The 21,584-nt window shown below is 51.4% G+C and overlaps 2 protein-coding genes, 1 long non-coding RNA gene and 1 pseudogene across 6 annotated transcripts; 2 read left to right on the top strand and 2 right to left on the bottom strand.

Moving 5' to 3' along the window:
* The first annotated feature begins 1,096 nt into the window (after window positions 1–1,096).
* SLC25A35 (solute carrier family 25 member 35) lies at window positions 1,097–4,842 on the top strand. 2 transcript variants are annotated; one of them, XM_036837505.1, is made up of 5 exons: window positions 1,097–2,016; window positions 2,915–2,980; window positions 3,439–3,591; window positions 3,947–4,081; window positions 4,237–4,842. In XM_036837505.1, the coding sequence occupies exons 1-5, from the start codon at window positions 1,642–1,644 to the stop codon at window positions 4,408–4,410; spliced, it is 903 nt and encodes a 300-aa protein (XP_036693400.1). In that variant the 5' UTR covers window positions 1,097–1,641; the 3' UTR covers window positions 4,411–4,842. The 2 variants fall into 2 exon arrangements, with proteins under 2 accessions (XP_036693400.1, XP_036693401.1); XM_036837506.1 differs by lacking the exon at window positions 3,439–3,591 and having other exon boundaries at window positions 4,237–4,825.
* RANGRF (RAN guanine nucleotide release factor) lies at window positions 4,813–6,263 on the bottom strand. Of its 3 annotated transcripts, none has more exons than XM_036837509.1 (5): window positions 6,051–6,263; window positions 5,845–5,961; window positions 5,485–5,641; window positions 5,291–5,394; window positions 4,813–5,086 (listed from the first exon to the last, which is right to left on the bottom strand). In XM_036837509.1, the coding sequence occupies exons 1-4, from the start codon at window positions 6,125–6,127 to the stop codon at window positions 5,305–5,307; spliced, it is 441 nt and encodes a 146-aa protein (XP_036693404.1). In that variant the 5' UTR covers window positions 6,128–6,263; the 3' UTR covers window positions 4,813–5,086; window positions 5,291–5,304. The 3 variants fall into 3 exon arrangements, with proteins under 3 accessions (XP_036693404.1, XP_036693402.1, XP_036693403.1); XM_036837507.1 differs by having other exon boundaries at window positions 5,309–5,394; window positions 6,051–6,242; XM_036837508.1 differs by having other exon boundaries at window positions 5,309–5,394; window positions 5,506–5,641; window positions 6,051–6,242.
* Window positions 6,264–15,782: 9,519 nt separating this feature from the next.
* On the bottom strand, window positions 15,783–17,053 carry LOC118887006. Its single transcript, XR_005017850.1, has 3 exons — window positions 16,934–17,053; window positions 16,475–16,587; window positions 15,783–15,843 (listed from the first exon to the last, which is right to left on the bottom strand). It is a non-coding gene; the product is annotated as an uncharacterized LOC118887006 (long non-coding RNA).
* A 3,701-nt stretch (window positions 17,054–20,754) lies between these two features.
* LOC118887005 lies at window positions 20,755–21,544 on the top strand (annotated as a pseudogene).
* The last annotated feature ends 40 nt before the right edge of the window (window positions 21,545–21,584 follow it).

Here is a 21,584-nt window from a genome sequence, read left to right as displayed (position 1 = left end):
CACTTTCACTCAGGTTTGTGCAATAAATAATTATCATTCCCATTTTACAAAGGAGGCTCTGAGATGTTAAGTAGCTTGCCCAAGGCTATCCAGCTGGTAAGCAGGAAGACCCAAACTGGAACTCCGAAGGCCTCTGAGTCTAAGTTTGGTGGCTGCCTCACACACAGGTGTGCCCCCTTGCCTCCTCCTCCCGCCCCAGAAGACATCTGCTATCCTCCTGCCATCTTTCTCCAAGCCTTCCCCCCTCAACCCCTTCCCAGCTAGCTTCCCGAGTCTCTTTTCTCAGAAGTTCTTGCGTAATTAACCATTACCAGGCTCATGAACTACGGCAGGAAGGAGTCCAGAGTCTCAGGACCTCTCCCACCACTTGCTGGCCCTGTGTAACCTAAGCCCAGCGATCAAAACCCCGCCTTACTTAGCCTGTCTGGCCTTCTCCCTGGTTTGCTGTGAGGATCAAAAGAGCGTAGGGATGTGACTTTGTTCCCTCGCCATCTTTCGGGACCCCTTCCTCCGCGCCAGCAGCCACCACACCCCCGCGCTGGAACCTAACAAATATTTTATCAAGCCTAAGGAGATCTGTCCCGTCCAGCAGGTGTGTCCCACCTGCCTCGCGGGAGGAGCCGCAGTTTCCGGCCTCTCCTGGCGCCTGAACCGAGAGGGAGTGGACCTACAGTTTGGCAGCCCCACCCGGCGATGACCTGGGATACAAGGCGAAGGAGGGGAGCCCTCCGCCCGCAAGAGCAGCAGCCCCAAACAGGCAGATGAGGGACTGCTGCCTCCGTACTCAGCCTCTGCGTCCAATAACCCAGGGTCCAACCTCTCCTCCCCGCCAGTGATAAAACCTCTGCTCCCTGGGGACCCCTCCCAGTACTCCGAGTCCGCAGCCCAGGCACTGGTACCGGGGTGGGGAGAGTTAATTCCAAACGCCTCTCTGTGGATTCCGGAGGCCGGGTCGCCGAACGCACCTCCCATTGGCCGCAGAGCCGGCTCGGCGCTGATTGGCTGAGGCTCTCGGCTAACGCTCCCCATTGGGCGCCGCTCTCCAGTGATTGGAGTGTGGCGGCCCGGCCTCCGCAGGCTACCTGGGGTGAAGCTGCTGCGGGCTCCGGCAGCTGCCTGAGGGCGCTCATCCCCGGCCGGAGCCTCGACTTCCTTCCCCGATACAGACCTCGTTGCTGTCCGGGGACGCCACCGGATCTTCTCCTGGATCCTTTCCCTCCTTAACCTGCTGATTTTCTTTTTCCTTCCTCCCTGGCTCCGGTCTCTCAGCTCCGCGTTTCCCTCACCTACTCCCGGCCCCCACAGCCGGCCATCCTCAGCATCCCACCTGCCGCCCTCCTGGCTTCTGCCCCTCCTTGACCTCAAATCCCTTGATTAACAAGTCCCTGTCATAACCTTCTCGCCAGACTCTCCTAAACTCATATTTCTTCTCTCTTTGCCATCTCCTGACTCCCAAATTCCAGCTAACCCTTGACCTCTTGACATTTGACCCTGACACTCTTGACTCCAGACCTCTGCATTTCTACCTCCTGCAGCCTGGACTGCTGGAACTGAGGCTTTCCCCTGATTTTCTGACTCCGTTTCTGAAGCTCATTTTAACTTTCTTACCCCTGGGCCAGTTCCTGCTACTGCTGTCCCACCATGGACTTCTTGATGAGCGGCCTGGCAGCCTGCGGGGCCTGTCTGTTCACCAATCCCCTGGAGGTGGTGAAGACCAGGATGCAGCTGCAGGGAGAACTGCAGGCCCCCGGGACCTACCGACGACACTACCGAAACGTCTTCCATGCCTTCATCACCATCGGCAAGGTGGACGGCCTGGCAGCCCTGCAGAAGGGCCTGGCCCCTGCCCTCTTATACCAGTTCCTGATGAACGGCGTCCGGCTGGGCACCTACGGGCTGGCTGAAGCTGGGGGCTGCCTGCACACGGCTGAAGGCACCCTCAGCCCTGTCCGCAGCGCAGCAGCTGGAGCCCTGGCTGGGGTCATGGGAGCCTACTTGGGGAGCCCCATCTACATGGTGAGAAGAAGGGTCTTGCTTGGGGCCTTCAGGGCAGACCTTTGGTGTAGGGTGGGTGCCTGGGCCTTCACAACCTGATACTGAGGTTGGAAGTGGATTTGTGTAGGGGAGGGTGAGGAATTTGATTAACATACATCAACGAGTGTGGGGATCAGGGGAAGTCCTGGGCATTACAGAATTACTATCCCACAGTCTGCCCCTTTGAGTTAGTCTGGTATCGGTGAAGGGTCAGGAACCTGAGGCCCAGAAAGGGGAAGTGACTAGCTCAAGTTCACCACAGCTGCTTGTTGCTAGGACTTGGCCCTGCTTAGCACTCTTTCTGCAAAGACGTTGGGAGGCAATGAGTTCTGTAGAAGGAGAGGCAGTCTGGTCTCACTCCCAGGGTATGAGATTCAGGGACAGTGACTTCTCCAAAGTCAGCTGGACACATGCCCCCCACAGGGCTTGGGGGCCAGAGAGCAAGTTTTGCCGATGACCCCTCACAACCTGCCCCAGAGTCTGATGGGGAGTTGGTCATGATGGTGGCCGAAGATGCTGTCTGCTGGTCTGGGAGTAGGAGCTGGCATGAGAGGCTGGACACCAGGTCTTGCCTAACATGAACAGTCCTAGGAATTGTTGCCATTCTCCAACCTCTCCATGCCCGCCCCTTCCCCCAAGGGAAGAAGGATGCAGAGGGGGTGGGGTGTCTTGCAGCGCTAGGAGAGCCATCCCCCAGGACTGGAGCCAAGGGACACAGTCTCATGACCAGTTTATTAGGTGGGAACAACAATAATTATCAGATTAGAAGGATGTTCATTGCCGAACACCGCAGAGGAAGTGTGAAGGGGTCAGGCATTTGGGTGTCTGAGGTGGGGGGCTGGCCGCTGGGCCATAGGCTGTGATACTCTCTCGTCTCCAGGTGAAGACACACCTACAGGCACAGGCAGCCACAGAAATTGCTGTGGGGCACCAGTATAACCATCAGGTGAGGGTTTTCCAAACTGCTGGCGTCCCTGCCCATTCTCTTCCATTTTCCCCCAGGTTTCTGCCTGAACCCAACAGCCGCAACCCAGCCACGGCTCTGCCCAGCCCATCAGTTCGGCCCTACTCTGCCCCTGGAGTCCACCCAGACCTTCTTATCCACACGGTTCCCTGTTCCTCTAGCTTCTGCACCTGTTTCTCTTGCCCCATTTTCCTGACCTGCTAATGTCCTCACTTGCATATACCCTGCCCTGTTCTGGGGTGGCGAGGGAGGGAAGGATGGGTTGGCGGACAAGTGAGGGCCACATTCATGCTCTAAGCCCACATGGCACTGGTTGCCTAGACATCGGGTGCCTTTTATGGACCCATCCTTGGCACTATTAGGAGGTGGCAGCCCCTGATGCCTGGGTGACTGAACCCCGCCCCCATGGTCTTTTCTCTGCCCCCCCCTCCCCCAACCAGGGCATGTTTCAGGCGCTAATCAAGATTGGCCAGAAACATGGTCTGGTGGGGTTGTGGCGTGGGGCCCTGGGCGGCCTGCCCCGAGTTATCGTCGGTTCCTCCACCCAGCTGTGCACCTTCTCGTCCACCAAGGACCTCATGACCCAGCGGGAGGTACTGCCTGGGAAAGGGGCGGGGCCACCCTGGGAATGTGGGCAGGGGGAGGGCAAGCTGAAGTGGGCTCAGCTTGAAGAGGGACAGTGCCAACATTCAAGGTGAGGGAGCGGCAGGAGGGCTTGGGGGGTCACTGTCTCTTTACAACCTTCCCACAGTTCTCTTGTCACTTCCTCCCAGGTGCACCTGAGTCCTCAGGGCCTTCCGCTCTTCCTCCTTCACAGTGTTATCACCGGTGGAGTGGAAGCTCCCTGAGTTACCAGCTCTCCACTGTATCCCCGGCGCAGGGCCTGGGCTTTCCAAGGGGTTGAATGATTGGCTGACTGACAGAGCTCTTCCTCCCTCCCCCTCTTAGATATTTCCACCCCAGAGCTGGAAGGTGGCTCTGGTGGCCGCCATGGTGAGTGGCATTGCGGTGGTCCTGGCCATGACACCCTTTGACGTGGTCAGCACAAGGCTCTACAACCAGCCCACAGATGCTCAGGGCAAGGTAAGGGAGTGCTCTGGGGTGCAGGCAGGCAGGAAAAGCCAGGCGGGTGAGGGAAGCAGATTGTGGGTGCAGGTAGGAAGCCTAAAATGCAGCCTGCTGAGGTGAGGCCCCTGGTGGCCTCTGACAAACTCTGCTCTTCCTCTTCAACCTTTCAGGGCCTCATGTACCGGGGCTTGCTGGATGCTCTGTTGCAGACGGCTCGGATAGAGGGCATTTGGGGCATGTACAAGGGTATAGGTGCCTCCTACTTCCGCCTCGGCCCCCACACCATCCTCTCCCTCTTCTTCTGGGACCAGCTGCGCACGCTCTACTACATGTACACCAAATAACAACAGCCACTCTTCCAACACTCCACCAATTCGGCGCTCCTTGGACTCTTCTGACTCCATTGTTATGACCTGGTGACTTCTGACCAGATGATCTTTCATCCATCAGAGGGGGACCACCAACCCCACTCCCCATCTGTTTTCTCAGGGTTGAATCACTACAAGGGATCGTTTCCCTCCCTTCCTTGGGTGTCGCTTTAAACCTTCCCTACCCGTACCCCTGTGAATTTCACACCCCTCTCTCAGGGCTGAACCAATCACTCCAAAGTGTATTTCCTCCCTTCCTCCACTGCTGGCCTTGGGTCCCTTCTGATCCCATGCACAATTTGAAACCCCACCGTCCAAGACCAAAGGGAATTGGGGGGACCCAGGTGTTCTGTTAGATTCAAAGGCACAGAGATTATATTGGTTATAAAGCAAGTTTATTTCTGCAGAGAGTAGGTGTCTTATGTTTATGCACTGGGAAGGAATTAGGGGAATATATCCAACCCTTTGATCCCCTTGCAGAACAGAGGCCCCAAGTCTTCAGAAGCAGCATGCAGCATTTCAGCGTCCTTACTGGGGACCAAAGATGTTGGGATCGTGAAGGGTCAGACTGGTCACCAACTGTTCAAAGTCACCCAGGCTCCAGGGCGGAAGTGAAAGATTTTCAGGGCCAAGAGATGACCTATTCTCAGGGCTTGGGGTGGGGAACAGATAGAGAGAGAACATCATCTGGGACTTGGGCTTGTAAATTCCCATTTCCTGTTTCCCAGAGAACCTGGTTATCTGTGACCCCAAACCCCTGGCCCACTCCCACTTCCTTGGAGGACCCCACCAGCCAGTCTCCCTACTCTGCCCCTCCAAGCCAATTCTCCTGGGGACCCAGTCATGAGCCATGTACCCTTTCCGTTCTCCTTACGGGGGCTGATTGAAGGTGAGCAGGAGATCAGTCTGGTACTGGGGCAGCCGCAGCAAGGCCTGGTACAGTGTCACATACTTTGCTACCTAAAGTGATCAGAGTCAGGATGCTTACCTGATTCCCTAAAGCCACCCCCTTCATCCCTCCAAGACGTCTCACACTCCCCTGGCCCTCACCTGCTGGTTTTCTTTAGCTACCTGCTGCTTGCCAGAGAGGATCCAGGCTTCTTGACAGCAGCCCCTCAGGGCCAGGTTCTCCAAAAGGAGGGGCTGCACAGCCTCCACTTGCACAACCCTAGCCTCCTGCACCCCGCCAACGTCCTCAAAATGGTACCTGGAGTTGGGGGAGCAGGGTCAGGGAGGGGCATTTCTCACTGCCCCTTACAAGCATCTCTTATTCTAAACTTCGCTCATTTCTGGCGATGTGGTGTTACCCTTGGAGTTCTCATTGCCCAGATTAACCGTCCCGCCACAGGCCCCGCCCACTCCTTCGGCTCTGGTCCTCCCATTGGCCAGCCGCGGGCCCGCCTCCCTCACCGCACCGCCTCTTCGCCCTGCACGTGGGCCTGCAGCTCCAGAAGTTCCACGATCAGGCTCTGGTCTGTCACGCGATGGCAGAAAACTTCTTGATTGTCCGGGACCGGTCGGAGGTCGCTGGAGAGAGGCGAGGCACACCCTGGTTGACCCCGGCTACTTCCCGCAACTCACCTGGTCAGCCTCCTTTGGCGCCCGGGCCTTCTCACCTTACGTCGATGGCCCCCGGAGGGAGAGTGGCGGAGAAGGCGCCCCCGAACAGTGGGTAGTCTCGCGTGGGCTCCATGGGCCTGAGACTAGGGTATGGGCATTAAAGATTTAAAAGAAACCCACATGGGGCCACTTTGCATCACCTCCGTTTCGCAACAGCCCCGGCCCCCTTCAGGTCTTCCTCTGCTCCTGACCCTTTAGGATTTGGCCCCGCCCGCGATCACGCTGGCCAATTGGCGCCCGCGCCTTGGAGGGCGGTGCCCCAGCGGAGCTCCTCCCGGAAGCCAAGCTCTTAGGAGGGCGCGGGGTGGGACCCTGGGGTCCGCTAGGAGCTGAGACTTTGGTTTAGGGCTTGTGACACTCTCGTGGTTACTGGCCCGCCCCCGCCGGTCTCCTCCTTCTAAAGGGGTCGCACTTTTTAAGAGTGTTGCCTGAGACCCTCCTTAGGGGCCGTTGCTCGTCCAAGGGACCGATGTCTTGTGGGGTCTCCTGAGTTGGTGGGGATAGTTTCAGGGTCTCCCATATCACTCTCCCGGGCCTCTTGACAGGGAATGAGCTGCCAGCCAGATCGCTAATTCCCGGATGCAGGGAATTAGGGGAACAATGGGGCCAGGTGTGCGGGGCCGGGTTAGGATTCAGGTCTCACCTCACGCCTTCCTGAAAGCAAGACCCAAACCGGGGATTATACATCTAATTCCCCTCAAATCTTCACCTTGGGAACTGAGGTGAGGCGAGGGGATGGAGGGGTGGGGAGGGAGGCGTTGCCCACCCCTCACACACACGCCTGGACGAAAGCACAGATAAACTGTTTTTCTTTTATAGATTTTCAGAGTGTTCTTAAAGTTTCAGCTCAAGTGTATCCTCCCAGCTAATTGCTCCATTCATCTTTGATCCCCAGCACCTGGCAGAGTGTTTAGAGCATAACAGGCCCATGATGTACTGTTGAGTGATTGAATGAACCCAACAGGGTGAGTTTTGGAACCCAGGGGACCACCCATACCCTCAGGGGTTCTAGATGTCATGTACTTCCAAGCCAAAAAGTGAGCAAGAGGATTGTCATCCTGAGGCCATCCTGTTACTGACCAGGGTTCTTGGCCTCCTTAATTAATAGAAATTGATCAGAGGCCAGAGAAGAAATTCAGGCAAGGTTTTATTGGGGCCCCTGCTGCAGCAGGGGGAAGTGAGAGCAAACAACAGTTTCCCTTGCTTGCTGGCTCCCTGAGGCGGTGGTGAGCTTGTTCTTTATGTGGGGGAGGGTAGGGGTGTGTCCAGGGGGTCAGGCCGGAGGGGGGGCTTAGGTGGTTTTCCCACCCCATAGGTGGTGTGTGCAGGAGGCATGCGCAGTACCCTGCTTTTGCTCCGGGCTCTTCAAGAGTGGCAGTTGGGTTTTTTGGTCTCTTTGTATCTTTTAGCAAGGATTTGCCCCGACTGCGCATGCGTGCAGTTATTTTTAGTCCCATACAATTTCTTTGTATTTTGTTGCTGGAGGAGAGGTGTGTCCAGGTGCAAGCACTGCAGCACTGCAGCAAAGGGTCCCATGTTGCAGCCTGTGTCACTAGAGCTGGCTATTTCTGAATGGGAAAAGAATACGGGACAAAGTATGGCCTCAGAAGGTTTGCGGAAGAGGAACAGTGAGAAAAGAATTTTGTATGTGATCAAGATTTTCTAAGGTTGGATTAAATTTAATTAGGTAAATAGACTTTATGAAGATCAGGCTGATGCAAGACTGGATTTGGTTTCTGTCTCTCATAAGAGAACAAAGTTGTCCTGGAATGCTGCTTTTGATAACAGATCGTGTGAATTCCTGTGCCTTTAAATGATCTATATTTACTTTTGATTTTTTTCCCTACCTTGGCTCAAGGAATCAATATTGTTTCACAGCAACCTATGAGCCTATCCAACCGGGTGTTTTAAAACTTTTTAAAATTTTTGACAGACTTCCCAAATACATCATGGCTATTCTGGCCCACTGTTGTACCCCGGATGAAAAGGAGCGTATACTGAGGAAGTCCAGGGAACACGCAGATGGCCTACTGGCCACCAATCCACACCACCAGATTTATCAGGTGGATGGGGGTGCAATCCCAGAACATGACCCACACTGGGACTATGAATACCGTGTAGGCCAGGCTAGGATGGGACATTATATTACTCGTTTATCAGAAGGAATGAAAAGGTGTATGGTGATGCCTGTAAATTATGATAAGGTCTGAGCGGTTACACAGGAAAAAGGTGAAAACCTGGCAGCCTTCCTGAGCCGGTTGACAGAGGCATTCAGGAAGGACACCAATACAGACCCTGAGTCTGCAGAAGGGAGGACACTGTCGGCCATGCATTTTATCACCCAGGCTACTCCTGATATCTGGAGAAAATTTCAAAAGCTTGAGGCTGGGCCCCATATCCCATTGTCAACCCTGGTAGAGGAGGCCTTCAAGGTCTATAACAACTGAGACTTAACGGAGGAGACCAATAAGGATAAGAGGCTAATGAAGAAAACGCAGCTTTTGGCTACTCTTGATTCACCCACCACCTCGAGGGGACCCTGGAGGGACGAGAAGGTGGGACAGACCACCAAGAAACCACCTGGGCCCAAACCAGTGTGCCTTTTGTCTGAAGGAGAGCACTGGAAGGGGGAATGCCCTGAGCGCCCTCCTGTGGGACCCCGAGGGGCAAACCCGACTGGCCCCAGTTCCTTGCGAATCTCTCAGATGAGAGATTCCCGCACACTGACTGACGGCCCGAGCGCCTGCCCAGCTCCAGATCCCACTCCATCCATCCTCATTTCTCCAGTGGAGCCTCGGGTCACCCTCCATGTGGCAGGTAGGAGAACTGAATTTCTGGTAGACACTGGAGCTGCCAGCTCTGTTCTGACTTGGCCAGCCGGCCCCTTCTCCAACCATGACTGTACTGTGACGGGAGTTGATGGACAGCTAAAGGTAAGGCAACTTACGTCTCCCTTTGCCTGTGGAATCGGGTCCGTTATTATTACTCCTTTTTGTACGTGCCAGAATGCCCTGTCCCTCTCCTCAGGAGAGATTTGCTAAGTAAGTTAGGAGCTAGTGTATTCTTAGGACAGGGTGAAGTCCAAGGAGGTAAAGAATTCGAACAGAGAGTGCATCTATTAGTAGCCCCAGATGACCCACCTGTTGGGCATCAAAATATTCCCCGAGACATCCCTCAAGAAATTAGAGAACAAGTAGATCCTGCAGTTTGGGATACCTCGGTGCCAGGAAGGGCAAAATGTGTTCCCCAAATAAAAATAAGGTTAAGGCCTGGGGAAAAATACCCCTGGAAGAGAAAATATCCTTTAAAGCCTGAGGCCCTGAGGGGAATCCAACCTAAAACACGAACTCATTAGGCCCTGCCAGTCGCCTTGCACCACCCTGATCCTCCCCGTTCAGAAGCCTAACGGGGAGTGTCGGTTTGTGCAAGAGTCGTGAATGTGGGAGTCATCTCTATTCACCCTCTGGTGCCAAACCCATACACCCTCCTCACCCAGGTGTCAGGGAGCGCCCAGTATTTCTCTGTTTTGGACCTCAAAAGATGCATTTTTCTGTATTCCCCTACACCCAGACTCTCAATACCTTTTTGCCTTTGAATGGAGGGACCCTGACCCCCTGGAGGTTACCCAATATACATGGATGGTGCGTCCGCAGAGTTTTCGGGACAGCCCCCATCTTTTTGGAAATGCGTTGCAAGGGAACTGAAGGAACTGAGCCTTGAGAAGGGAACTCTGTTACAGTATGTTGATGAGTTACTGATAAGTAGTGAGACCAAACACGATTCAGGTCAAAATACTGTTAGGGTCCTAAATTTTCTGGCAAAAAGAGGATATAAAGTCTCTCCAACCAAGACTCAGATCTCACAGCAAGGGGTTCAATATTTAGGATTTGTTTTGACCCCAGGGGCATGAGTCCTGGCCATAGATCGAAAAATAGCAACTAGTGCATTACCGTCTCCAACCACAAAGAGGCAACTCCGAGGCTTTCTCGGGATGGCTGGGTTCTGTCGTATCTGGATTCCAAATTATGGCCTTGTAGCAAAACCTCTGTATGACGCTCTAAAGGGAGGAGAAAGGGAATGCCTTCAATGGAATAAGGACCACCAGCGGGCCTTTGAGACTCCAAAGCCTGAGTTGATCAGAGTACCAGCACGGGGGCTTCCACGTATGGACAAGCCCTTCACCCTATACGTTCACGAGAGGTCAGGGAGAGCACCAGCCGTCCTGACCCAAAAGCTGGGACCAGATCAGAGACCAGTGGCTTTCTTTTCAAAACAACTGGACTCAGTTGGCCTGGGATGGCCTAGCTGCCTGCGGGCAGTAGGAGCTACAGCCTTGTTGGCTAATGAGGCTTCCAAGCTCACCCTGGGACAACACTTAGATGTGTTGACCCCTCATCAGGTACAGTCTGTGCTGGAGGTCAGAGGACATCATTGGTTGACTAGAGGAAGGTTAACAAGATACCTGTCCCTCCTAATGGACACCCCCGACATTACCTTAAAGGTGTGCCAAACCCTGAACCCAGCAACTCTGCTTCCAGCAGTGGAGAGTGGAGACTTACTGCACCAGTGTATAGAGACCAGAGAACAAACTTACTCCAGCAGGCCTGATCTTCTAGATGAGCCTCTTGACATCCCTAAAGTCGAATGGTTTACTGATGGGAGCAGTTTTCTAGAAATGGGAAACCGAAAGGCAGGGTATGCCACAGTTAGTCTAGATGAAGTCATAGCAGCCAAGGCCCTGCCACCCCCTGCTTTTGCTCCAGGCTCTTCAAAAGTGGCAGTTGGGTTTTTTGGTCTCTTTGTATCTTTTGTCCAGAATTTACCCCAACTGTGCATGCACACGTAGTTATTTTTAGTCCCATACCATTTCTTTGTATTTGGTTGCTGGAGGAGAAGTGTGTCCAGGTGCAAGCATTGCAGCACTGCAGCAAAAGGTCCCAGGTCCCAGCCTGTCTACCCACTGGGTTCCAAGTGCCGATCATACCTCTGGACCGTAATAATTTTGTGACACTGGGGCCAAGGGGCACATATTCTTTGGTCCCTCACCTTACCAGGCCTTAAGCAAAAGCCTGGAGATATAAAGGCTATTAGGACAGAGCCCCTGCCTCACCAGGAGTATACAAAGAACAGTAGAGGACACTCTGAGTCTTAAAGGTTGACTCAAAATTCACCAGGGCAACCTAGGGGTATGCTAGCCAAGGGGAACATCGGGAGCAAAGACTTGGAAATGAGAGGGCCGTGTTTTGGGGAATGTAAGTATATCAGTTTGGCAAGGGTGCCCTGGGGAATGGATGGCAGGGAGCTGTGAGGCTGGAGGGTTGGCCACGGTCAGGGTGTGCCGAGGAGCGTGAACTCCTCACTTTTGACAGCCAGCATCAGACTTCTCTCTGAGCCTCATTTCCTGAACTCTGAAACGTTGTTAGAAGTAAAGGAAGTATGGATGTAGTTGAATTGAATCTGTTTTGGGGCAAAGAGAGCGGACTAAGTTTGATCCATAAGCAATTAGAAAGAAGAGGGGTGTGTTATAGACCCCCAAGGGAGAGAAGGAGCCTGGACATGGAGAACCAAGGGAGCCAAGTCTCAGGGGTCAACCCCATGCTGCCTCCCTCACGTAGGGGATGATGTACCTCTCTATCCCTGCCCCCCATTTCTGCTGGCTTGCCATCTGCTCCCACCTGGCCCCCGCTGGCAATACTGGCTCTGGCTGCTTGGTGAGCAGTCAGGCAGTTAGGGAACCCTTGGAAAGGGACCTGCAAGGACATAGAAATTAACAGGGCCCTGGCACCGGGCACAAGGGGTGGGGGCTTATTCATGGGCCAGGAGGAGGTCAGACTAGATTAGGGAGACTGAGGAGAATCCCCCCAGCTTCCTCATTTTGGGTCTCTGGCACGTTAGGCGTCATGCTCTGCTGTGAGCCTCTTGTGCATCTCAGGATGCCTTGCCCTCCACAGTTCTGGAGCTCTTGGGGCACAGGTTATGTGGGCTCTTCCAGATGGTAGGAAGCAGACCTCCAGGAAGTGACAGAGGTGCAGGGCGGGGCCTCCTCTGGGGGAGTGGGGTGAAAGGAAACCCTAACTTGGCAACTTCCTGCTCTTGACTCCACTTCCCTCTCCCTCACCCTTCACCTTCTTCTCTGTGTCTGTCACTTCTTCCGGCCTTCCCAACCACTGACTCCCCCTGCGTGTTCAAGTTCAAACTTCCCAAGAGACAGGATCAAATCGGGTCAGTTAGTCACCGTCCAATCTGAAAGTACCTATTTGGCCAGCTCTCCTGCCTGGCCACTAGCCAGACACGGATGAGCTCCCTTCCTTGTCCAGCTGGCTGTGGCCAGGCTGACCAGTATCATGGGAGAGATCTCAGAAGGCTGAGATGGCCCGAAGCTACTTTTCTCAAGAGGGTGTGAGGGTGTGTCCAGCTCTCAACTCACTGGTTTTAAGTAGGCCTGCAACTGATTGATTCTGTACCCCTGGGACATTCCCTCTTCCAATGCCCTGCATGCAGTTGATGCAGTTATTTATTTATTTATTTATTTATTTTTTATATTTATTTTTGGCTGTGTTGGGTCTTCGTTTCTGTGAGAGGGCTTTCTCTAGTTGCGGCGAGTGGAGGCCACTCTTCATCGCGGTGCGCGGGCCTCTCACTATCGCGGCCTCTCTTGTTGAGGAGCACAGACTCCAGACGCACAGGCTCAGTAGTTGTGGCTCACAGGCCTAGTTGCTCCGCGGCATGTGGGATCCTCCCAGACCAGGGCTCAAACCCGTGTCCCCTGCATTGGCAGGCAGATTCTCAACCACTGTGCCACCAGGGAAGCCCCTGATGCAGTTTTTTTGCTTTGGGGACAGTTGTCTCAGAGCCCCCACCCCATCACCTTTGAGGGCACCAAGAGGTGGAAGTGATGGACTCGGACCAGAGAGGTAGCTCAGTGCACAAAGTCAAGCATCCCTTTGGGAAGAGTAAGGACAATATATATTTCTACCAAGCAGGGTTTTTAACTTTTTTGCTTCCATGCACCCCCTTGGCAGTATGGTGAAGCCCATGGACCACCCCCCTACTCAGAATAATGTTCTTAAATTCGTAAGATAAAATATATAGGGGACTTCCCTGGCGGTCCAGTAGTTAAGACTCCGCGCTTCCACGGCAGGGGGTGTGGGTTCAATCCCTGGTCTGGGAATTAAGATCCCACATGCTGTGTGGCCAAAAATAAATAATTAAATTAAATTAAATGGATAAGCAACAAGGATAATATGTACAGGGAAATATAACCATTATAAAAAAATAAAATATATAGGAATACAAAGAAAATTAAACTATTTAAATACAGTTATCAAAATTAAAAAAATTGTAAATGGAGTGTAAACTTTAAAAACTGTGTGTGTGTGTAAATTGGTGTATATATACACACATATATATATATATATACACACACACATATAGTGGACTAAACGTAGATGTCTTCAGTATACTTTGTATGTTTTTAATATTTGAAGAGAATTTTTTGAATCTGTGCATTTTATTTTTTCAATCTTATTCTACAAATTCCTGTTCTATAAATAATAGGGTATTTCAGATAGAGAAACTTAAGGCACCTTGCCATTTGGTGATGAAATGAAGGGCAGAAGATTTAGAAAAGTCCATGTACCCAAACCCACAACAAACCAAAATTATAAACTCATGTCTAATGTGTCCAGTGGTCAGAGACTTTATACTGCTGCCAGAATTGCCAAATAATTTTAATAAAAGTGGATTTGAACATAAAATAATTGGTATATATATATATACATATATTGGTGTGTATATATATATGTATGTGTGTGTTGTGTGTGTATATATATATGTCTGTGTGTATATATATATATACACACACACAATTGGTAATTGTGTGTGTGTGTATATATATATATACCAGAATTATGTTACAGTACGTCCAGTTGGTGTCAGACCAGTTGGGGGTGAAATAGAAGAGGTCATTGTAATATCCCAAGTTTGGGGTGATGAGGGTCTGCACTAAGCTGGTAGAGGTGGGAGAGGAGGAGATGAAGCCAAATAAGCAGAAAGCACGGGCGGTAATAATATGGATGAGCCACAAGGTATGGAGCAGAAAGAGCAGGTTCAAAGATGGAGACTTTGCCAAGAAGAGCGGAGACACCAATGACAGGAATAGGGCTTCTGGCGCAGGGTTTGATTGTGGACAGGGCAAAGAGGAGAGAGGGCTCCTCTTCTTGCCCCCAAGTCACAATTTGGGCACTTTACCCTCTGTCCCCCACTCGCCAACAGTGGAATTGTGCGATGCATCGCTTTTCACTATGGGATTATCATTGGCCAGCAAAGCAGGGATGACCGCACCATATGTCAGTGCTCTGTACCATTTCTTCATAAGGCCCCTGTGTCGGGAGCTAGTGAGCTACACACGTCCCCACCACCCTCAGAATGAGTTACGTATTCTTCCGACTCAGTTCTGGCAACTCCCGGTGTTGACTCCTTAACCTGCCCTCCTGCATCTCACACCTGTTTCTCAGCCTTTATTCCAGAAGTGGGAGGAGGAGGCAACTTGGACGTGGTCAGATGAGAGAGGTGGTGTGTGGTGGTGGACGTTCCCCTGGTGACCTGCTTGGCGTCTGAGGGAGGTGGGGGTGAGGGGCTTGGGGGTTGGTCCCATCACTGCGTTTCATCATCTGATGGGTCCTCATGGAGAGGGGGATGCCCATCACATCCTCAAGGGTAAGGAGAGGTTTCCTCGGGCTGTGACCCAGGCCAGGATCCTTGTGTCCTTAACCCAGTGAGGATGCCCCCTGTTCCTTCCCTTGGAACCTCCTATAAGGTGCCGTTGGGAGTCCACGGGGCCGCAGCCTCCAAAGTGCCACATAATTTAGCTCTTTTCACCTGCTTTGTTTAGCCAAGCCATTTCCTTGTAACCTTCTGCAGGTGAGGTGTTTGGGAGTGGGGAGGGCTGTCTGTACTACGTTGGGAAAGGATCTAGGGGAGAGAAGGGTTTGCCTCGCTGTGAAGGTGGGGTCAGCAGAGCTAGGACTCAGTGGTGAGGAGAACACGCTGACTCTCTAGTCCCTTCTGTTGCCCTGGATACCTTCCCAGGGGCATCCCAGGATGCTCCAGTGACTTGGGCAGTGGGAAGCCACTCAGCTGGTTAGACTGTAAGGTTAGTGGTGCCATTCCTTCTCAGCCTCCTCTTTTGCTGCCAACCCCTTCAATGTTGGGTTACCAGGCTCTACTCACTCCTCCCAGATCACCTTCCCCACGCATAGACCAGTGCCTCCCAAACCTTCATCTCCATCCCAGATCTCTTCTGACTACCTGGGGGACACCTCCATTTTTGTGTCCCACTGACACTTCAAACTCAACACGTCCTAAGCAGAGCACGTCATCTTCCTCCCATGCATGTGCCATCTCCCGTGTTCCTATCACAGTTAATGAAATTATCACCTACCCAGTGGTCCCAGCAAAAAGTCTGGGCTTCATCTTCAGCTCCTCTCTCTCCTCCCTTCACATCCAGTGCCTGGTGATTCTACCTCCTGACGTCTCTTTTCTTTTAATAAATTTATTTATTTATTTATTTTTGGCTGCGTTGGGTCTTCGTTGCTGCACGCGGGCTTTCTCTAGTTGCGGCGAGCAGGGGCTACTCTTCGTCGCGGTGCACGGGCTTCTCATTGCTGTGGCTTCTCTTGTTGCGGAGCACAGGCTCTAGGCGCGTGGGCTTCAGTAGTTGTGGCGCACGGGCTCAGTTCCTCCGCGGCATGTGGGATCTTCCCGGACCACAGTTCAAACCCGTGTCCCCTGCATTGGCAGGCAGATTCTGAACCACTGCGCCACCAGGGAAGTCCCTCCTGACGTCTCTTGAATCCTTTCATCCCTCTCCATCTCCACTGCCGCCACCCTAGTCCTGGCCAGCACTATTTCTGTCTGGAGCGTGCAAAGCCCTCTTATGGGACTCTCCACATCCTCTCCTGTCTTCCTCCTCTGCAGCTGGAGTGATCATGTCTCTCCCTAATATAAACCCATTCGGGTGGTTTCCCATTGCTCTTAGGAGAAAATCCAGATTCCTTGACATGCTCTGTTAGGCCTTTAACTGCCTGTTCTGTTTCCCATTGTACTTAATGTTCCAGACAGACTCATCTTTGTTCAGTTCCTTAACTCGCCTTATTGCTCAACTCGGAGGCTTTGCAAATATCTTCGGCTTTCCCTCCCTCCCCTCTCCTGTGACCAGCTGCTAGGCATCCCTCAGGTGTCAGCTAATCCCGGGAATCCTTCCCTGATCCTGAGACTCTGGGCTGCATCCCCTGCTGTGAGCTCCCACCTGTACCCCGAGCTTCCTCTCAAAGATGTTTCACTGAAATTGTCTGCGTCATGGCCCTCTCCCTCTGTGTGTGCACCCGCCCAGGGAGGAGGCCCTTGACAGTTTTCTTACCTGAGTGACAGGTGGGGCGGGGCTCCCTGTTTCACACCCTTTGTCCCATTCTCTAGCCACGGGCTTCTCCTCCAGCCTGAGCAGACAGATGAAGCCGCACAAAGCCAGCCGTCCTGGGGGAAAACGGCCCACAGTCGCCGGCACTCCTAGTAGACTGCTCACATAGGAAGGTCTTTCCTGAAGCCCAAGACAGGTCTCTAACCCAGGCCCCACCACAGCAGCGCCCGAGGCTCCACCATCTGGCTGTTTGCTGCCCCCAAATGTCTAATGACAGGCTGAGGATTTCTTTGATTTCTGCCCCAGGGTCTTGAATGCAGCAGGTGCTGGGGAAATAAATACAGCTTGTGGGACCCCGGGGCCTCTGAAGGCTCAGCTGCTTTGGGGGACACCCTCCTCCCACAGGCTCACAACTGTCTGGCGTCCACCTCCTTTTTTCCTTTCTACCCCCGTTGTCCACACCTGGGTTTGGGCGGGGTGTCCCAGGTGCTATTTGGAGGGATGCCCAGGGGTGCGCTGGCCTGTTGGAGAGGCTGGGAGCCTCTCTGGAGAAAGTGGTCTTCTCCAGGGGTCCCATCCGGACCCCTGCACACACGCCCCCCTTTCTGTGCCCGGCCCTCCTGGAGCCCTCCTTCCAGCACATATCAGGCTGAAAGGGATGAACGCATGCTCAGTTCAGGGCCGTGTCTTTTTCTGTGAAATTGAAGGCCCTGTTGGCTGCCAGGCAGGTGTTAAGACAGAGACAAGACTTACTGGTTCTCCCTGTCTCTCCATGCACCCCCCCGCCCCGCCCCAACACATGCATACACTGTCCTTCATTTGACATGAGGACAAGAGCTTGTAACTTTGAATGACTGGAGGAATGAAGTAAAAAAGGGAAATGCTTGAGGACTTGCAAAGCAAAGCCACCCATAAGCCCAATTCACTAAGTTCACTCTTCTATTAAGGAAAAAAAATGTGTATCAACCTTTACTAATTTTAACATTCACATTTATTCACTTGTTCAACATATATTTATTGAGCACCTTGCTAGGTGGTAGGATGCAGTGGAGGGCAGAAATGGAGTTCCTGCTCTCATGGAGTTCACACTCTACTGTGGAGACGGCTCGTTGAGCAAAGAAACACATAGTTCAATGTAAGATTGCAATGGTAAACAAAACAAAACAAAACGACAACAACGAAAGATTGCAATGCTGAAAAAGAAATTACAACAGTGACTTGGGCTAGAAAAGGAGGTGTGTGATGCTACCGTAGGAGCCTCCGGTGTCTAACAAAGAATTTGGTCAGAGAGCTGTTGACTGATGAGACCCAAAAAAAAGACAAGACTTAGGTTTGGACATTATCGTTAATGGTCTTGTTTCAGACCTCGGGTGTAGTGAGCTGAGGTCACCATACCCCTTCTGTTCATGGTACATTATTATCATTGCTCCACTTGGGTGCCCTCTCTTATTACCTTTGGTCTCTGTTTCTCATTCCGATTCCCCATTTCCCCCATAGGTGGGTAATGCCGAATTTCTAATGGGACAATCTGCCCTGTTGTCTGGCTTTCTCTGGGAAAGCTGATGGGTTGGGATTTTGTCAAATGGGAATGATGAAAAGATACTGGGTCAAGTTGAAGAGCACTGGAAAAGCTGTTACTGGAAGTTGGACAAGGAGGGAAAAAGAGAGAAGAAATGGATTGGGGGAAAGATGTGATTGAGCTGGAGGTCCTGATGACTTTGAGATCCGAGTACTGAAGAGGAAGATGCATGATGGAAGGAAGGGAGGTTATGGTCAGAGGTAGGGTGCTTGAGTGAGTGTGGAAATGAAGCACATCTGGGTGTTGACAAAATTCCATGGCCGAGGTAGAATGGAGGAAGTCATTGCAAAAAAGTTCAGGTTGCACCCCTTCCTTTAAGAACACGTAGAAGTTGTATACAGTATTTTCTCTCCTACCAATCAGAATTTAGTCACAGGGAATTCCCTGGTGGTCCAGTGGTTAAGACTCCATGCTTCTACTGCAGGGGTCACAGGTTCAATCCCTGGTCAGGGAACTAAGATCTCACATGCCACGTGGCATGGCCAAAAACAAAACAAACAAAACAGAATTTAGTCACAGCTGTAAGGGACACTGGGAGATGTCATCTTTATTTTGAGCAGCCACAACCCCTGCTAAAATACTGGAAGGTCCTATTTCTAGAAAGGGGAATCAGATATCGGGGAACAACTGGCATCCCCTTCCACAGGGAGTGATGGGGAAGTCAACAGAACACAAAGTAGGGGGTGAAGGTGATAGAGAATGGCATGAACCTAAAATGGGCAAGATTTTCTTCGAAGGGGGTGGAGAATAATCTGGGAGTGGTACAGAGAGGAACTCCCTGGCCGGAGGAAGGTGAGATGAGGTTTGAGAATAAATGCCACCACCTGGAGGGGCTGTGGAGTGGCTTTCAGAGCAGTTGGTGTCCTGGCAAGGCAAAGAGAGGCAGAAAAGAGCTAGCCGGTAGTTTGCTAGACGGCCTTTGGGAGAGGTGGGGAGATAGAAGCTGGGTCGGGACCAGCAAGGACAGGGTTGTGAGGCTTCTGGATAAAAACAAGCTCAGCTGACTTGGTTTTGGTAGTGTCCAAGGGTGGGTCTTGCTTGGCCAGGGTAATCTAAACCAGAAACCGCTCCAACTCCAAAATGCATGAATTTACCTATCACAGCCAATCAGCAGGTTACCTCACATACCGTCCTTCTACTTTTGCGTCAAGCGCTTATAAACTTGACATCCAAGACTTGGTATCAGCCCTCAAAATTGTGCGTTTGAGATTACCTATATTTTATACACACACACACACACACACACACACACACACACACACACGGCTTCCCAGCATCAGGGAGGAATATTGAAATGCCCAAAATGACCCCTACTCCCCCAAACTGCTCAGGGTAGGTCAGTTTGCAAATGAGAAAAAGACCTGAAACAGTTATTTTCTCCATAGCCGTGATTCAACACTGTTTCATCAGTCTCTCCTTAGGCTACTCTACTAGGAGTACACCACTCAGACTGCCCATTCCCCCCGCAGGTCCAATGCCCTCAGGGATCTGAAAGTCCAGTCTCCATTCTCAGGGAAATTTCTTTAACCAAGATGTTGAGCTATTCAGGGGGCAAACTGACTTGAGCCGTACGACAGGACAGTCACAGCGGTCACGAGGAAGTGGCCTTTACACACACTCCTGTGAGCAAAGGGAGCAAGGTCAGCTGTCAGCAAGAAGTCCTGACAATGCTGCCTCCCGGAAATGTGATTGCAGGGCAGTAGGAAATGCTGCCATTTATTTAACCTTAGTTCTTCCTTTGTTTTAAAAAGGGAGGGGGGCTATCAAGTACTTTGCTGAACTCTTATGAAAAATAATTTAGTTACATATAAAATGCCTAGCATATGCTTGGTTCATGGTAGGTGCCATATACAGATACTATTTTTTTTTTCAGCTTTATTGAGATACAGTTGACATATAACATTATGTGAGTTTAAGGTGTACAAAGTGTTGATCTGATACACTAGTGAGTGATTACCACCATACCTTACACCTGCATCACATCTTACGCCTGCAGCACATCGCATAATTCCTACTTCTTTTTCCTGGTGAGAACATTTCAGATCTACTCTGGTAGCAGCTTTCAAGTATATGATACAGTATCATTAGCTATAATCACCATGTTGTACCTTAGATCCCCAGAGCTTGTTTATCCAATATCTGGAAGTTTGTACCCTTTGACCAACATCCCCCTTTCCCCCATCCACCATTCTAGTCTCTGTTTCTAAGTTCAGCTTTTTTTAGATTCTACATATAAGTGAGATCATATAGTACTTGTCTTTCTCTGTCTGACTTATTTCACTGAGCATAATACCTTCAAGGTCCATCCATGTTGTCGCACACAGCAGGATTTCCTTCTTTCTTGTGGCTGAATACTATTCCGTTGTGTATATATATATATATATACATCGCATACAGATATTACTTTATTTCTTATTATTTATTTATTTATGGCTGCGTTGGGTCTTTGTTGTTGCACGCAGGCTTTCTCTAGCTGTGGAGAGCGGGGGCTACTCTTCGTTGCGGTGTGTGGGCTTCTCATTGCAGTGGCTTCTGTTGTTGTGGAGCACAGGCTCTAGGCACGTGAGCTTCAGTAGTTGTGGTGAGCGGGCTCAGTTGTTGTGGCTCGCGGGCTCTAGAGCGCAGGCTCAGTAGTTGTGGCACATGGGCTTAGTTGCTCCGTGGCATGTGGGAGTTTCCTGAACCAGGGCTCGAACCCGTGTCCCCTGCGTTGGCAGGTGGATTCTTAACCACTGTGCCACCAGGAAGTTCCACAGATATTATTTTAAATACTATTAGACCATAAACTCCCTGGTGGCAGCGACAGTGCTTGGCACTGTAGCAAACCATCAAAAATTAATGGAATGAATGAATGAACGAATGAATGAATGCATACTAAAGGCTCAGTGCTAGGGATAAGGAAGGGAGCTGCTAAACTAGAAGCAAAGATTAGGAATATTGAGTTCAGAGGCCAGCACCAGGGCAGTCGTATGACTCAGCTGGAGACACTGTCACAGAAGCTGCCAACAACTGCTTACACTTAGCACAGCGCTGCATTTAAAAAGAAGAATCGAGAGCAGGACGTTCGGTTTGTGAGCGGGAACCTCTTAGTCGTGCACGGAGAAAGAACGATTTAAAAATGGGTGATGTTGAGAAGGGCAAGAAGATTTTTGTTCAGAAGTGTGCCCAGCGCCATACTGTGGAAAAGGGAGGCAAGCACAAGACTGGGCCAAATCTCCGTGGTCTGTTTGGGCGAAAGACAGGTCAGCCTGTCGGATTCTCTTACACAGATGCCAACAAGAACAGAGGCATCACCTGGGGAGAGGAGACACTGATGGTGTATTTGGAGAATCCTAAGAAGTGTACATCCCTGGAACAAAAATGATCTTCACTGGCATTAAGAAGAAGGGAGAAAGGGCAGACTTGATAGCTTATCTCAAAAAAGCTACTAATGAGTAATAGTTGGCCACTGCCTTATTTCTTATGAAACAAATGTCTCATGACTTTCTATGTGTACCATATTTAAATTGATCTCATATACTAGAATTCAGATCA

This window comes from Balaenoptera musculus, chromosome 20 (assembly GCF_009873245.2).
Source record: "Balaenoptera musculus isolate JJ_BM4_2016_0621 chromosome 20, mBalMus1.pri.v3, whole genome shotgun sequence".
NCBI lineage: Eukaryota > Metazoa > Chordata > Mammalia > Artiodactyla > Balaenopteridae > Balaenoptera > Balaenoptera musculus.
This window is presented reverse-complemented; position numbering and strand designations above follow the sequence as displayed.

Bases quoted from the DNA above. Each gene is read 5' to 3' on its own strand.
- SLC25A35 (XM_036837505.1), top strand. From the start codon at position 1,642: ATGGACTTCTTGATGAGCGGCCTGGCAGCCTGCGGGGCCTGTCTGTTC. The intron at 2,017-2,914 runs GTGAGAAGAAGG...TCTCGTCTCCAG, and splicing joins TGGGGAGCCCCATCTACATG to GTGAAGACACACCTACAGGC. The intron at 3,592-3,946 runs GTACTGCCTGGG...TCCCCCTCTTAG, and splicing joins ACCTCATGACCCAGCGGGAG to ATATTTCCACCCCAGAGCTG.
- RANGRF (XM_036837507.1), bottom strand. From the start codon at position 6,127: ATGGAGCCCACGCGAGACTACCCACTGTTCGGGGGCGCCTTCTCCGCC. The intron at 5,642-5,844 runs GTGAGGGAGGCG...CCCCAACTCCAG, and splicing joins CAGGGCGAAGAGGCGGTGCG to GTACCATTTTGAGGACGTTG. The intron at 5,395-5,484 runs GTGAGGGCCAGG...TGATCACTTTAG, and splicing joins TAGCTAAAGAAAACCAGCAG to GTAGCAAAGTATGTGACACT.